The sequence below is a fragment of the Siphateles boraxobius genome, unplaced genomic scaffold (genome assembly GCF_051911475.1).
Source record: "Siphateles boraxobius isolate OS27281-9 unplaced genomic scaffold, OSU_SipBor_1 65, whole genome shotgun sequence".
Lineage (NCBI taxonomy): Eukaryota > Metazoa > Chordata > Actinopteri > Cypriniformes > Leuciscidae > Siphateles > Siphateles boraxobius.
In genome coordinates this window covers 14742023-14759425 of record NW_027509192.1, presented here as the reverse complement: position 1 = coordinate 14759425, position 17403 = coordinate 14742023, and the positions used below count along the sequence as shown (strand labels likewise).

General features: G+C 35.8%; 2 protein-coding genes across 2 annotated transcripts; one reads left to right on the top strand and one right to left on the bottom strand.

Moving 5' to 3' along the window:
• Nucleotides 1–2786: 2786 nt before the first annotated feature.
• On the top strand, nt 2787–13154 carry parp16 (poly (ADP-ribose) polymerase family, member 16). Its single transcript, XM_077211235.1, has 7 exons — nt 2787–2888; nt 3943–4139; nt 4232–4369; nt 5293–5499; nt 5751–5922; nt 9570–9714; nt 11769–13154. The coding sequence occupies exons 2-7, from the start codon at nt 3951–3953 to the stop codon at nt 11902–11904; spliced, it is 987 nt and encodes a 328-aa protein (XP_077067350.1). The 5' UTR covers nt 2787–2888; nt 3943–3950; the 3' UTR covers nt 11905–13154.
• A 636-nt stretch (nt 13155–13790) lies between these two features.
• Nucleotides 13791–17403, bottom strand: LOC143721073 (uncharacterized). Its single transcript, XM_077211234.1, has 4 exons — nt 17070–17403; nt 15473–15560; nt 15131–15329; nt 13791–13922 (listed from the first exon to the last, which is right to left on the bottom strand). Exons 1-4 carry the CDS (start codon nt 17401–17403, stop codon nt 13863–13865), a joined length of 681 nt encoding a protein of 226 aa, XP_077067349.1. The 3' UTR covers nt 13791–13862.

The following is a 17403-nucleotide window of genomic DNA, read 5'->3' as shown; positions in this document are numbered from 1 at the left end:
GAAATAAAGTCGTTATTTTTGTTTGTTTTTGCTTTTAAAAAGTATTCTCATCGCTTGATAAACTTAAGATTGAGCCACTGTAGTCACTTGAACTATTTTAACGATGTCTTTAATAACATTTCGGGGCTGGCAAATTTCAATCCCTTAGAAGCCTATGGACTAGTATGGAGGAGTGATCCAGCTCTCAGATTTCATCCAAAATATCTTAATTCGTGTTCTGAAGATAAACGAAGGTCTTACGGGGTTGGAACAACATGAGGGTGAGTAAATACTGACAGAATTTTCATTTTTGGGTGAACTATCCCTTTAATTTTATTTCTTTTAATAAACATTGTACACTGCATTTTGATCCGATTCTCAATTTTAATGGATAAGTAATCAAATCATAACAAAATTTTATAAAACAAATAAGACAATTATAAAGTAATATTAAAATAAAAAATATTTAATTCAAGTGAAAGGCAAGTAAAAGTACAACTACGTAGAAATAAATGCTGTTATCGACGAGATGCGAGTATAACCTACAAATTTAAGAGAGTAAATAGAACAAGAATGCAAGCTGATTGATAGATCTGAACCCCAGTAAAGAGTTACAACATTTTATAGGAACTTCGCTATCTTTAAGTTAGATAAGGTAGCGCCCCTTGAGGCCCTTTCTGCATAGATTAGCATTCATCAGGCCATGTCTAAAAGTCATGGTGATCTTGCCAACTGTACAGTAGGTTGGAGCAGATAAGCTATTGCGGTTTTAAGATTAATACATTATCGTATGTCTGCAGAAATCATCAATATGCAGTCTATTTCTCCTGAATATGAATAACATTCAATTCTAAGAAAAACAGGATGAACACAAAAGAGAACAATATAACCACATTATGAATACATGAATATTAGTGATTCAATTATTAAATCAATAATTAGAAGTAAAAGGATGCTAAATGAATATGATACAGGAGTAGCTATTAAAAAGGAATACATGATATTAAAAAGAAACATATAATCGTCAGTGTAACATTAAATCCACAGAACCCAAGTGCAGTTTAATCAAAACAAGATCAAACATGGCTTCAAAAACAAGGACATGACACTTAACAACAGTGGTTACACACAACAATACTTGACAAAGACACATGGCAAACATGAGGGCTTAAATACACACAAGACCAATGACTGAACAAGACACACCTGTGCACAATGAAACAATGAACCAATCAGAACATGACACATAAGACAAGGGAAGGACTAGACAAGACGGCAAGAGAATCACATGACAAGATCGTGACATGACTGTGACAAGAAACATGAAACAATAACCATAACTAGACATTACAGTCAGCTATATGATCATTAATACAGAACCACAATTAGAGGAGTGAATTTATAAAGAAAAATACTAATTAAATTCTTAAAAAATAAATAGGATATTAATAAAAGAGTATATTGACCAAAATTAAGTTATATACACATATATCTTTTCATTTCATATACTTCATAACATAACACAACATAGTTTCATCATTATATAACTTTTGAGCAAATCACATTGTATATTATTTCCATGCAGTGTCGATTCTGAGCCAATTGTCTTTTGCCTAGACTTTTTTCAGAAGCCTTTCCCTCAGCAAAACGCTGACCTGTTTTTTTCATAAATAATTGATCTCCAAGAATCCTCTGGCGATAATATTCAGCGCTCTGGTAACACAATGCATGCTCTAAAATGCTTCTCACATCATCTAAGTATCAGTATCTACACTTGAAATCCGTGTTGTATCTGGAATTTCTTTAGGGCAAAAAAGAGAAAGAAAGACTGATTGTCAGGTCGATAGATTTTAGATAAAGTAAGACCATAGATCCGTCTATCATTATCACATAGAGATACATTAAATATTGTTTGAGAATATTTATATTGTGGAGGGTTCACGGCAAAACATTATATGATCACTAAGTTAGGTCACCGTATGTTTTTACATTGCTTAACTCATCGAAATAAGTTAAGCACTTAACTTTTTTTTATAAGTTGCAAGATTCAACTAGTTTTTTTATGTCAGTTTAACGTAGTTTATGTTGAAATGACTTACATGTTCAAGTTGATTGTACTTAAAAATGTAAGGCAGCAACTTTTTTTACAGTGTTGTATCATGACAAAAAAACAGAGAATATACGTGCTCCTTTATGAATCACTTACAGTATTCATAGTTCACTCCATTCAGAGATGTTTTTCATTTCCCCTGCAAACACAACTGGGATAGAGATGCATCTAGATCTTATAAAGGGAAAAACTGGCAGTGATGTACTTGGTAAATCTTCAAGGACCAGCGAATAGTCATCATACTCGCAAAGTATTGGAGTATTGCTGGGAATGGAGGATACAGGTTAGGTTGGAGAATGACAGTAAGATCTTCTGTAATGTGACTCTTATTATTGGTGCTCCAAAACCTCTCATAGATTTGAAATTACTAGAGTACAAAGATATTTGAAACAAGGTCAATGCTATTTGAAATAACACATTTTATTCCGTTTTCAAATGTATACGAATGGTTCTAAAGAACCTGTCAATCATGAGGTTGGAATATGCATGTGCTCTGACATTTAAAACACAAATGAGTTTGAAATTGCCCAATGAATTGTCTGTGCACGGCAGAGTTAACAGCTATAATAATAGCAATCATACAGATTTCAATCATCACCCATGGAAAAAATATGGTTTGTTCTCCAGTACAGTAGGTGGCGACACTCCTAAAGACTGGATCGTCATTAAACAAGAAGGAGAGCCATGCTCTCAGTGTATGGCGCCCCCTGCTGGTGGAGTCAGTATCTGTGGCTCCAGAAGTTCTTGGACACGTTTAGCTTCCGGTGGCTTTCAGATGCCTGAACTTCAGGCACACAAGGTAAGATTCATATGTGCATGGCAAATGTTTGATATTTTTAAATGTATTTACAAATGGAGTGATGAGTACACGATGAGTAATCGTTTGGGTCTTGAAGCTTGAGTGAATTTCTCCACTAATGAGATGATAAGCTGAGCTAACCAGCTAACAAGCTTAACATGTAAACAAAGTCAGCAGAGACTATTAAACGAACTATTGCATTAAACCCGTATCACTTTCGAGCATTAGAAGTCCAAGAGCAAATGATAGACACGTTTATGTTATGGTTTGGCTTTCACTAGCTGTTATTAACTATCAGCAGCTAATCTGCTGGCCAAGCTATCAGTCCCACTGACAACAAGTTATTAACATTAAATGTATGAATTATGCATTAATTTGATACTTTTTAATTTATTTAATTCTTCACTTTGTTAAAACTCAAATTTTAGAATAAACACAAGATGGTAACCATACAAACATTTAAAGGAAATGTATAATTATTATTATTACAGTTACTACAGTGAATTAACAAATATAATGATTATATCTCGTTCCATAACCATAAGACTTTAGGAACACAAATGAAGATCTTTTTGATGAAATCTGAGATATTTCTGTCCCTCCATTGACAGCTACAAAACTACCACTTTGATGCTTCAAAAAGTTCATAAAGAGATTATGACTAATCCATAAAATTGAGCGGTTTAGTCCAAATTTTCTGAAGAGACTCGATCGCTTTATATGATGAATGAAAGACTAAATTCATTCTGTTCATCATATAAAGCGATCGTGTCTCTTCAGAAAATTTGGACAAAACCTCTCAATTCATCCATTTATGATTTTTTTTAAGCGTCATAGTTTCAGTTGCGTAGCTGTCAATAGAGGCACAGAAATCTCTCAGATTTCATCGAAAATATCTTCATTTTTGTTCCGAAGATGTACAAAAGTCTAACTGGTTTGGAACGACACGAGGGTGAGTAATTAATGACAGAATTTTCATTTTTGGGTGAACTATCCCTAACTATGCATTAATGAAAATCTCTCACAGTTTATTGGTATGATAAATGTGTTTCAGTGTTGGGAATGCAGCCGCCTCTCCCCACAGCTGCGGTCCGAGAGCTGGTTTGCTCCTGTCTGCATCGAGACCCAGTAGCGGCGGACCTGCGCTGCAGTCTCTTCGTGGCCGCCGTCCAGAGCTACAAACGCGACTCGGCACTCAGACCCTTCCCTCCTCGCTACCTTCGAGGAGAGATCAAGGACTTTGAAGATCTGGTAAGACGTTTGAAGAAATTGAGCTCTCCATGTTGTTGGCTTTCCCAAACAAAACGTGTTTTATAATTTTGATTCCTCTATGTTCCTCACAGCAAAAAGATGTGGATACTTTACCAAACGTGAGAGATCTGGTGCGTCTTGGACATGGTGATGGAGATGATCATCTGGCTCTAGTGCACTGGGTTCTGTCCTCTAAGAGTTTTGCTGTGAAGACCCTGCAGAAAGAGGAGGTATTGCTAATCTTCATTTAGATCCTTGAACTTGACAGTCGAATCTGATTATGATTCTTCTATAAAGAGTTCTTTTGAGAAAGAAATGCTGTGTGTATTTGTTCAGATTTCATCTGAATAGATGATCACTGTAGCCAATCACAGACAAATCCAATGAGCATGTGAACACAATCTGGCCAATCAGAGGTGTTTACGATTACACTCAACAGCGCTCAAAGCGACACAATTTAAAAATGTCGGTACTTTTTGACAACTCCGTTCGGACTGAACCCTAGAAGCACTCTATCTTTGTGATTCACTAAAAAGAACCAGCTCACAAGAATCATTTATTAGGGGATGGAGCTCTATTTTCCGATTCACTAAAAAGAACCGGCTCATAAGAATCATTAGTTCAGACTACACTGGACATATGTTTGTAAATGACCTAAAAGAACCAGCTCATAATAATTATTCATTTAAGGAAGGAAAAACACTAGTAGCACTCCATGTTTCCGATCAACAAAAAGAAGCGGTTCATAAGAGTCATTAGTTCGGACTGCACTGACTGGTCAGAGTACGTTTATGATTCTGTAAAAAGAACCAGCTCATAAGAATCATTGGTTTGGGAAGGAAGCAACTCTGGTCATGCTCTATGTTTCTGATTCACTAAAAGGAACCAGTCATTTGTTCTGGAATCAGACTACATTGGTTACACTGCATGCTTTATGCATGTTTGATTCACTAATAAGATTTATAATTTTAGTCATTTTAGTTCGGTTTTCAATTTGCCTCAGTGGAATAATGTACAAATCGTTAAGAAAACAGAACCAAACCTCATTTTCGGTCCTGGTATTCTGGACTAGTCATTGAGACATCCCACAGATTAGTCTGTTTAGTTTGGCACATCCCTGCATGTTCACTGGTGTTCATTCTCACTCCATCAGTTTGCCAGACTCAGCCAGCTGACCCAAAGTGAGGGTATTTCAGCTCCAGCACCAGACTTCCTCTTTGAACTGCAGTACTGTGATTTGCTCAACTCCAAGTTTGAGAGGACGCGGGCTGGACGAGATCTCATCTATGCATTCCACGGCAGCAGACTGGAGAACTTCCACTCCATCATACACAACGGATTACACTGCCACCTGAACAAGGTCAGCATGTGGATGATGTGCGTTGGAGGATGATGCTCATTTATACCTGTTTTGGATGCTCTCCAGGCAATCATTCTTTGGTTATCATAGAGGACTACAAATAATAATGCCTGACAGATGTGTTTGACTGGCCCTTATCAGTTTATGTTTAGATAATATGTGTGAAGATGATAATTATAACTACAATGTTATCTGCTCATTTGTTCGACACAGTAAGCCACTTAATCTTTGATTATGATTTGATATTTCAGACCTCACTGTTTGGGGAGGGCACATACCTGACCAGTGACCTCAGCATGGCCATCCTTTACAGTCCTCACGGTAACGGGTGGAGGGAAAGCGTCCTCGGGCCTCTGATCAGCTGCGTTGCCTTGTGTGAAATCATAGATCATCCTGATGTGAAGTGTCAGGTGAAGAGGAAAGGTAATGTGTCAGATGAACAGCTGAATACATTAATGTTCAAAAGTTTGGGGTCGTTAAGATCGTTTAATGGTTTTGAAAGAAGTGTCTTTTGCTCACCAATGCTGCATTTAGCCTATTTGATAAAAAAAATACAGTAAAAACAGTAATATTGTGAAATATTATTTCAATTTAAAATAAGAGTTTTCTTTTATATATATTTGTGTACCATGACACATTGTTTTTCAGGATTCTTTGTCTTTACTGTCACTTTTTTATCAATTTAATGTGTTCATTGTCAATCATCATGAATCAAACTTTTCAGATCTGTGAGCCATTCCCATGTTCGAATAACACTATGGGTACTATGATTATGTTTGTAATGGAATAGTTGTGTATTTTTCAGTATATAGATTGTGTGGGGTAAGATGAGCCACTTATTTAAGTTGGCCCTGTAGGCAATAAAACATAGAGTATAAATCACAAACTCTCTTATTATTGTTCATATTTGCATAAACCAGTGAGAAAAAGTTAAAATATTAATGATATTAAATTCAGGCCAATACTGAAATGCAATAATTATGTTTTATGCTATTGCTGTTACGCTTTTGTTTTTCCTAAATTAAAAATTAAACGCTTAATAAATATGAAGTCACCTCTGTCTGATTGGCCCTTTTTTAAAGATGTAGTCATGTGACAAATTATACTAGTTTGGCACATCTTACCCCACTCTCCCCTTATTGGAGAGGCTGTGCTGTATCGTGAATAAGTCACGGCTGAAGGCCGTTGTGCAACCCCTTTAGCACTAGCCCTGAGTACCTTATTGCTTTTATAAAACGGCTACCACACAATACAAATACTAAAGCCAAAAAATATGTATCTATGCCACTTTCATGAAGTAAAATCACCAAAAGCCTTCCTTCCGCTGGAAAAAATAGTTCCTAACCGTTAACAGCAAAATAAGTTACACACATTATTTCACCAATGGTTGGCGGCAACGACTGTCTTTAAAGTTTGAGAACTCAGTTCTCTGAGAGTTCGGTCTGACTGGCGTGTGTGTGTGTGTGTGTGTGTGTGTGTGTGTGTGTGTGTGTGTGTGTGTGTGTGTGTGTGTGTGTGTGTGTGTGTGTGTGTGTGTGTGTGTGTGTGTGTGTGTGTGTGTGTGTGTGTGTGTGTGTGTGTGAGAGAAGGGGTTCTTTTTTAGGCTATACTCTTGCAATTGAACGTGATAGTTACGTTTACTACTTAAAAATGTCATCAAAGCTAAAAATCATATCTAGTCAAACCGCATCACGACATCGCTACAAATACAGTATGGGATTAAAATCAGCGAACATCAATAGGCTTAGACTACGTTACCTTGTTTCAGCGAGTTAAGTGTATTAAGTGAATTATGTGTGTAATGATCCCACACTTTAGACAATTTCTGCCGTTTATTAACATATTTATTCTCCGCCATCGCGCTAACTAAATTCAAAATATATGCTTCCTGAATATGGAGCTAGAAATGTGTCTTTATTACATGCGAGAAAATAAATGATCTGAGAGAAAAAAAAAAGTTTCAGAGAAAAAGTTATCACACTGATAGCAAAAAAGCATTTCATGAGAGAAAAAATAATATTTGAGAGAAAAAGTTTTCATACCAATAGCAAAAAATAATATTTGAGACTAAAAAAAGTTTTGAGATAAAGTATTTTCTCATAGAACATTAAAAATATATAAATTTGAAATTTGTAAAATTATTTCTGAGGAAAAAAATCACTCTCAAAATACTTTGAAAAAAAATCTCAAATATATATTTTTTGCTATCAGTGTGAAAACATTTTCTCTCTAAAAAAAAAGTGTTTCTCTCAAAACGCTTTTCTTTGCTCTCGCTGCAATTTTTTGCTCTCGTGTCAGGATTTTGCTTTAGCTGTGAAAATTGTGTCATGGGCGGGGCCACGTTCTTTTTTTCCTATTGGAACGTTCCTATTGGCCAGTCGGGTGAGCATCGTCTTGTCTTGGGAGTCGAACTGAATCATTACACCATTGTTCGCGTTCGGTTCACCTAGATAGATGCCTCCTCTGCCTCTGCCATAAGAGTTTAGATTCTCTGCCCGAGGTCGGGGGGATATTTCCCGTCACTATCCTCGGGCCAGGCCGGGCCTTTGATCTAGAGATGTGCACTCCCAACACGGCGAGAGTACGGCGCGGGACTAGATTTGATGGCCGAGCGCGGGCACGGGCTGTAATGCACTCACTCTGTATGTGTGGGGTCCGGGAAAATAAAACGATTGGTGGGACTCCCGCAAACTAGAAATATCTATGAATAAAACAAAAACGAATAAATTTTTATTCATCTATTGCAGAAAAGCAACAAGAACAACTAAAACAAAATACAAAGGATTTACAGGCCAGAGTTTCGTTTTATAACATGTTTGCAGCGTTGAGCGATGTAGCCAATCACAGACATATGTGCTGATTTCTTGAACGCAATGGCCAATCAGAAGCATTTAAGATAGACTCCCCTCACCGCTCAAAACGGACTTTTTGTTCAGTGCTGAATTCTGTATGCTGGCAAATCCTCCAATTATAACAAACAAAGTGTAGGCTATATATTATGAAAGATTCATAGTGCAGTCAGCTTCATTGATAATAACAGAGATGTGTGAGATCGCGATGAACTGATGTCAGCTTTAGGAATTTTTAAGGGAGCGCACTTTGCGTGCATTCAATCATGCCAAACCATGCATGCAGTAGCCTGCTTGTTTTTATGTTATAACATCGGTTTGTGTGTTAATGCTTTAACCCGTTTAATCCCACCGGTCACAATTGTGACCGCATCTTTTTTCTTATTTCTGGAAGCTCTAAAAATGTTGTTATTGACTTTGGTCACGAAATTCAACTTTTAAATGACAAAATAGATTGTCTTGATTAAAATCTATAAATGTCATGTGATTAGTGTGAAAGGTCACATGACCAGATCAGTCTACTTCCTGCTTGAACATCTAGATAGAAGAAGTCTTCCTCAGACTACTACAAAAAGTAGTATGTAAAACATCTTAATTAACAGATAGAACTATCATATTTTGTACATATATTCTTTAAAGGGTCTACTACTGATATATTTTGAAAATTATACTCCTGCATATATATTTTGCTCGTAAGACTTGTAAATTTGTTAATGGTCACAATTGTGACCGGTAGTAAAAGACAGTGCTTCAATTGAAAACACAGGTATTGGCTGGTATTGGCAATCCTACACTGAACATATGCCACACCTGTGAGGGGGGTGGATGATCTTGGCCAAGGAGAAGTGCTCACTAACACAGATTTAGACAGATTTGTGAACAATATTTGAGAGAAATAGGCCTTTTGTGTACATAGAAAAGGTCTTAGATCTTTGAGTTCAGCTCATGAAAAATGGGGGCAAAAACAAAAGTGTTGCGTTTATAATTTTGTTCAGTGTAGTTATCAGTATCCCAGAAACTTTCAATGTGTTGGACCTTCTAGACGTACGTGCTTTACGTCTATAGCAATAAATCTTTCAAACAGTAATATGCTACATTCTTGTCAACAAAATGAAAGTAAACACTGATTTGATTTTTCATCCAGTTTTGTGTAAAAATGTCTATCCATTATGATACCATCCCAGCAGATATCTAAAATTCAGCTCTCACTGTGTGTTTCAGACTCCGAGAGCATTGACCGCCAGCGTCTGAGGGCCAGGAACAGTGAAGGCGGCGAGGTGCCCGAGAAATACTTTGTGGTGACCAACAACGAGCTTTTGAGAGTGAAATACCTGCTGGTGTATTCCCAGAGACGCTACAGATCACGGTGAGACGTCCTCATTCACATGGACACAATTGGTGCATCTCAGTAGACGTCACGCTTTATATAAAGACTTTCTTTGCAGGACTTTCTTAATTAAAAAAATCCACTTTAGAGAAATAGTTCATAGTCATATTTTTTTCCTCTGAGGAACACAAATGGAGAAGTTTTTAGGAATGCGCCTGACACACTTTTTTTTTCACAATTACAATGAGTTAGAGACTAGAACTTTAAAAAGGACGTTTTTCACAGCCAATAGTGAACAAATCATAGACTTGTAATGTGAACTACTGTATATCAACTAATTCATTCAAAAGATGAGACTGTCAAGATTTTGATTAAATAACTTAAATTTGGATGTTTCTTACACAAAGCTATCATACGACTTAGGGCTGGGTATTGACACAAATTTCACGCTTCAATTCGATTCAATTTCGATTCGACTCAATATCCACAAATTGGAGTTTCTACATTTTCCTAAAAAAAAGTTTCTACAGGAGAAAAATATCTCTCAACTAATGCTGTAAACTACACAGGGAACTCCATTTGGTGCATTACTATAATTTTAAAGGTTAAAATTGACTGATTTGTAGGCTACTTGCATTTAAATTGCACAGAAGGAAGTTTTTATAATAAAAATCTTATAATAATAACTTGTTAATGACAAAATTATGTTTCTACTTGTTTTTTGTGAAATATAAACACTTAAATGGTGGCTGTCATGAAAACATTTATTTAAACATACATTAAATATTGAAGAGCAGGTTAAGAAAAAGTATAATGAATATGCAATATGGTGCATATATTTAGCGAAATACTTCTATGTATAGTTATTTTTTTCTTGCTGACTATCGAGTTTATGGTCTTCAAATGACTTTTCTGAGGTAAATGCAACATTAGGTTACATTGTTTACAAGCTGTTTTTTTTTTTACATCTTTCTGGGGTTGAAACACTAAATGAGCGATTACATGCGACGTGATATGGATCTTTCAACATACCTTCTGATGTTCATTCATGGAATTTGTAGTAAAGCGGAAGAGATGATCAGTTCACATGCGCTTTGCTTTATCGAATTTAGAAGCTGAGACTTTGTTTCATGTCAGGAGTAACAATGCACAAAGATTACTGAGATTCATTGAATGGGAGGCAAGATACAAAGTTCTGTTCATTCATTAACAGCGTAGACTGAAAGATTGATTCTTGAGATTTAAAAATCAATATCGGTTCTTCTAATTAAGTTTTTAGATGCGTTTTCGTCAAAGTGGACGACACAAAATACAGGTGTAAACGGGGTCTAAAACGTTTTGAGCTTGTCCACTTTCAGCCACTTCCAGAGGTAGTAGAAAACACATTTGACCGGATTGTTTTCATAGTTTAAACACTCATGTGGTCAAATGCGTTCAAACTGCCACAAAAAACTAACTACTCTCCATCTACTGACCTAACGTGTAAACATTATGAGGAGCGCACTAGCCAGACGGGATTTAAACTTTGTTGGCTGAAGACCAAAGTTTGGTTTGAAGACGAAAAACATACCAAGCACAATGTTCTCTCACCATTCCTGATTTCTAACACACACTCACAGTGTTCAGTGTCAAAATGTTTTTCCGTCGTCTCCGGGCGCGTTCATATATGTAAATTGCGCGAGTTTATTTCATCCATTACATAGAAAGATCTGAAAAAGCCCATTCATTGACCCTCCCTTCGAAGAAATCAGGACCGAAGTGGTTATGTGGACAAAAGAGACGGATTAAAACAACAGGTGTAAATGTGTGTCTCTCTCGTCTGCTTGTGATCCAAACGACCAAAACGCATCTTAATACCAGATGTAAACAGGGCCAAAATGAGAATCAATTAAAATCTGGAAATCAGTATTTTTAGCCCAGCCCTAGTATGACTTCCAAAGACTTGGAATATAGTGAGTTAATCATATGGACCACTTTTAGGATACTTAAGATGCTTAGTATCGTTTTGAACCTTTAAAGACTTAAGAATGTGTATTGTTTTCTACTGGTTAAATTAACTTGCTCTTTATAATGATGTTCTGCTCTGATTCCAGACATGCTCAAGGGAGGTCGTGGCTCGTCAGACATCATTTTGCCATCATGATGGGCCTCTATATACTGCTCCTCGTATTCATCGGTGCCTTCAACTCGTCCGCTTTTCAGTCCTACTGGCACAGAATGTTCCGGTAACCCAGACTGTCGCATCACATAAACGCTCTCGTCCAAAGTGCCTTTTACTCACAAAGACTATCATAAAAGAGGGAAAAAAAGACTCAGGAACTATTTTATCCACTCAACACGACATTCCTCCATGCGTCACTTGATTTTTACACGCTATCCTTCATTTTCTTTTCTTTACGTATATTTACATAAACACTGTGCATCTGTGCACTAATGTTAGCCACCGAGAATGTTACATGTTAGCATGTAGCCTGTTTTTACTTTTTGAAAGGGTTCACTACACTAGTTTCAACCAAATGATCAAGACGAAAGCGCTGCCTTTTCAACCTAGACATTGGCAAAACTGTTGCTTATATTAATAAAAATAATCATGTAGGGAGGTCTGTGTGCTTTTTTTATAATAGATAAATATTTTTGAGTTTTGAGGCAAATATATAAGTTTTCATGTTGCTAGGCTATTGTACTGTCTAGAACAAGTCAACTATGCAGAGAATGTTATGTTGGTCAGTATCATTAAAACTGTAATGAAAATTAGACTTGATATTGCATAAATGTCTCCAACTTGAATAATTCAGAGAATCTGAATTGTGAAATTATTTAAATTAAATAAATGCAACAGGATTACAGTGTGTTTCGTAAGGGACGGAGTGAAATGCATTAGTAAACTGGCTGTTGTTGTAGTTTATGGCTCTTGGCACACTGAACGTTTTGTCTGGCTTGTTTTTATCAGTCAAAAACAAAAGCAGTAAAATTTGACTGATAACAAAAGCGGCATGTTTTTCATCTTGAGCAGCGGAGACTCATTTGTACAGAAGCCATGAATCGCAACGTAAAAAAAAAGAATCATTAGCACCTGTAGAATTTCCTTTTGATTAAAGCACAGATAAAAGTAAAAAGCTACTATTATATTTAGATCCAAGTGGTTCGACTTCACGAGCGCAATTCTTTACAAAAAAATAAATAAAAACTTCTACAGAAAACTGTGTTCTCGGAATTTTGACCATAATCTTGAAATATTTTGACCATAATCTTGAAATATTTCGACTTTAATCTCAAAATATTTCGACTTTAATCTCGAAATGCTAGAATTTTTTTTACGTTGTGTTTCAGGGCTTCCGTACATTTGTGTGCACCATAGATTCGAAATTTTTATTTAGTGTTACTTACTTTCATGCATAAAATTAGATAAATGCATATATTTCAATTACTGTTGATATCATAAAAAAGATCAATTATTCCATATTAAAAATTGAATGATATACTTATTTGTCACTTGTTGTTTTTCAGGTTTAGAACATGGAAGCATATTATAAACCTATGAACCGTATTTATTTTAATGCCAATGTGTTTATCACTTAACAATTAACATTTCTTTTCTTGATGCAGCTTTATATAAGATAGACATCAAAAGAATTGTGAAGAGGTTGATCTGTTATGGATCTGTTCTGGTTCATGGATGAATGTCTAATTGCACGCTCATAAATATATTGTTGAGTAACAAGCCAGACAGGGCTGGGAACGTTTCTGCGCTGGGCACTTTTTCCAAACGGGTCAGTATGACCTTATTAGTCCCTTTTATGAAAAAAAAAAGTGAAAATTAAAAGTCAGTTTTATTCAGAAAACATTTGCACATACAAATACATTAGAATACATTATTTAAAAAAAAAAAAACGTTTTTTTTTATTGACTAAAATATTATTGTAGCCCCATAGACTTTACATGGTTTTAGGATGTTGTAATGGCAACATAGTGTTTTATATTGTATTTAATAATATACAAGAGCTGTACAACATTAATGCGAAACATTTCAGCGCATTTATAAATCACACATTCTTATTATTGATTTATATTATAGCATATAACATTTTTTTTTAAATAGTAATGAAATGCATTAATAGAAATAGCTGCCTTTTGTGCTACATTTTTTAACTGGTTTGCATTATTTGAGTTCCTCTTAAAATGTAGAATCAGTTTGCTGCAGTTGGACAGGCAGGAGCCAAACACACAAAGAATCCCTCAGACTTACTCTGTTAAAAGAATAGCAAAGTAATTATATATAATTTACATAAAAATATTATAATAAAATAAAGAATATGTACACTAGTATATATATATATATATATATATATATACTGTAATAAAACAACAAATAATTATAAATATGATTAATAAAATAGAATGTTGTGTGTGTGTGTTTGTTATTATATATAAATATATTATTATTTTATCATATTTATTATTTAAAGGGGTATATATATAAGAATTATATCAATTTATTAAAAAAAATTGGCAATGTGTGAACAGCTTGTAACGAAACTTAAGAAAATGAGACCTTCCCCGACTTCCCAGGTTGTCTATAAAAACCTGTTGACTGATTTATATGTGAAGGACACGGGACGTTTTTGCCGGGAAAATCAAAAGGATGTGACGTTACGCCCCCGAGACCATCCTTTACATGCTATAACACATGAAACGAATGCTAATACAATGTTCAGGATAATGCCGAAAGAGCCTTTCTGTACTGTTAGGTCAATGTGTCATGCAAAGAAAAGCGATTCATTCAAACTAATAAGGGGCTTTCGCACCAGAGGAACCTTTCATAGTTCCTAGAACTAATGGTGGAAGTACACACTTTTTGTCGTGTTCGCAGCGCAGGAAGTGGGAACGATTTTAGTTCTAGGAACTCCTTTTGGGGGAACTAAATGAGCTCCTACTTCAGAGTAGGGTCTAACACTGCACTATAGGAATTACCAGTGATGTAAGTGTACACTGATTGGCCGAACATACGCAAAACACAAGCACCCGCCATTAAAAAAAACAAAAAACAAATATACACAGCCTATACATTTACTCCAGAAACTAACTCTACGAACATGGTAAACAGTGATAGATGAACCTCTCAACCTTTACGCTGAGGGGAAAATACTCAGGGCCTTGAATCACGTTCAGTCTCTTGTGCGTTACGAGTGCGAGCACGAGCAGTGAGTTTCTGTCTGCAGTTCACTTAATTTCCACTGGTGTCGCTATATAACAAGGTTTTCTGAATTCTACATTTAGCCCCTTTAATATAAGATTTAAGTGTATGTATCTTTACTATGGCCCCAAAGTATAGTTCAATAAAAGCATTTTGTTTTAATTAAAAGAAACAATATTGAAATCATCATAAATAAACATTTATATTTCAGCTTTGTCAAAATAAAAGAATGATAAAGAGCAACACAGAAGTAAAATTGACCTGTAGGTTTTGGTAGCAGACGGGTGGATGTTTGTCTTCGGTCAGGTGACCACGCACACACCTTCCAAAGCGATGCAGACAGACGTGGTCTGTTGGGGAACAGGACTGTGCACAAGATGGAGGTCTGAGAACCAAGCAGCTGGAGCAGGTTGTGTGCTGGCAGTGCCCTCCACACTCACGCTTCTCCATCGATACAGACCTGCAACGGGATAGAGGGAATTTAACAGTTACGAGAGAGAGACAACTGATGCCAGTAACCTACTGGACTGAAATGAAGTCTGAAATAATTTAAGACGAATCAAATATCAAGACTACATGTAGAAAAATTGAAGCAGAAGTTACCTTGCTGAGCAGATTTCATTGGGATTCGCCCTGCAGAACTCCCATGTGCACTCAGGTCTGCAGGTGTCGGCTTTGAGAACATCAAGCACTGTTAGGAAGTACAAATCCAAAATGCATTGAAAATTAGCAATTAGTGGCACCTCTTGATGAAAATAAATGTTTGCTGTATCAATTTTTGCTCAAGATCTTGTATTGTCAATGCAAGAGTCCAGCACTCTGTAAAGTCTCCAGGTAATATTGTGAAATATTGTTCTGCACGTCAAAGAAAAAAAAACGGACAATAAAATTGATGGAATCCCGTTACAATACGGATGCAGTTCTTCACGAAGGGTTGTGGATTTCATCACTGTATAGATAAGAACAATAAGAGCTTTGCTTTTATGGGAAAGTGCTGCGAGATCAAAGGAATCCTAGACTGCCATATCTCTCTTCACAGTTTATAAATTACATTAACCTTGATGATGCCTTTTTCTTTTCTTTTTTTCTTCAATGGTGTGGACCTGAACTTAAAGTTAAAACATTACAAACACAGTAGGCATGATGGGCACAGGGGCAGCCAAATATTTTAATGCATAAAGTTCACTTTATACTGTATGAGCAAAATTATACTATGTGAGAAAGAATTTAAGTATGATATTAAGACCAAATGTTTTCAAAATTAAATGACTGGCTTTTATATTGTTATATTACAACCAAAATAAATTAATAAAATATTAAACTATGTAGCAGATGTATAGCAAAATTTAAATATTTTATTTTTATATATATTTAAAAATATATATAACATTTTATGGTTAGCTTAAGTTGAAGTATGAAAATAAATCAAACTTAAACTTAATTAAAAACTATATAAATATATAGATTTATTTTTAAATAAATCTAACATAAAATAACACAAATTATAATCAAGTGAGATACATCTATATATTGGCTTTTATATTGTTATATTACAACCAAAAGAAATTAATAAAATATGAAACTGTAAATGTATAGCAAGATAGAAATAGTCAATTAAATTTAAATTAATTTTTCATTAATTTTCATACGTTTTAGTCAGATAGATAGATAGATGCAGGCAACATTTTATTTTAGCTTCAGTACTAAAATAATTAAAACTTAATAAAACTGTATAAATATATTTAAATAACATATTGTGTGTTTGTGTGAAACTATGCATATCAATAGAATGTATGATTATGTTTAATATTACTATTATTTTCTTTTTTAAATATTTTTTCTCTGAAAGTTTCTGCAGACCCCCTAGAAACCCTTTTGTGGCTCTCCGTTGGGTCCCTGGACTCCAGTTTGAAAACCCCTGTTGACTTCATATTTGCTTTTGTATAATTCACACAGTTCACTCGTCCATGATTGAACGCATTTAAATCATATGAAAAATAACTATTTTAAATTCACTATAGAAATGATTTGTCCTCGAATATATCAATTTCCATGACTTGTCAGGCCTGGCATTACCTGATATCGACCATGACCATGAGAAACCTGAATTCCAGAACAAACTTTGCTCTTTAATTTAGACCTTTAGGATTCTCTGTAACATGCTGGCAGGGTAACTTGGCATCTTCAGCTTCAGCGGTACCTGATTTGCAGCTTCCCTTGCGTTCTTCCTCTGGTTTTCCATCTGTAGCTTCTTGGTGAACGCAAACCAGCCCTTCGTCGCACTTCCCCAGGTAGTCCCAGGTGCCTCCACAGCTTTCTCCTGCGAGTTTGGCACAGGCTGGACAACAACCGCAAATCCCAGTGGTTATACCACCCTGACACTGGAGCTTCAGCGCTCTACGAGGGGAACAATGAATGCGTTCGCAGGACGGACAGTGCAAGGCTTGGAGGATCTGCTGGCCCTCCAAGGTGGCCATTTCCACTGCCATTACCAGCCACAAAATGACCAGGATTGAGAAGACGCACGGACTCAT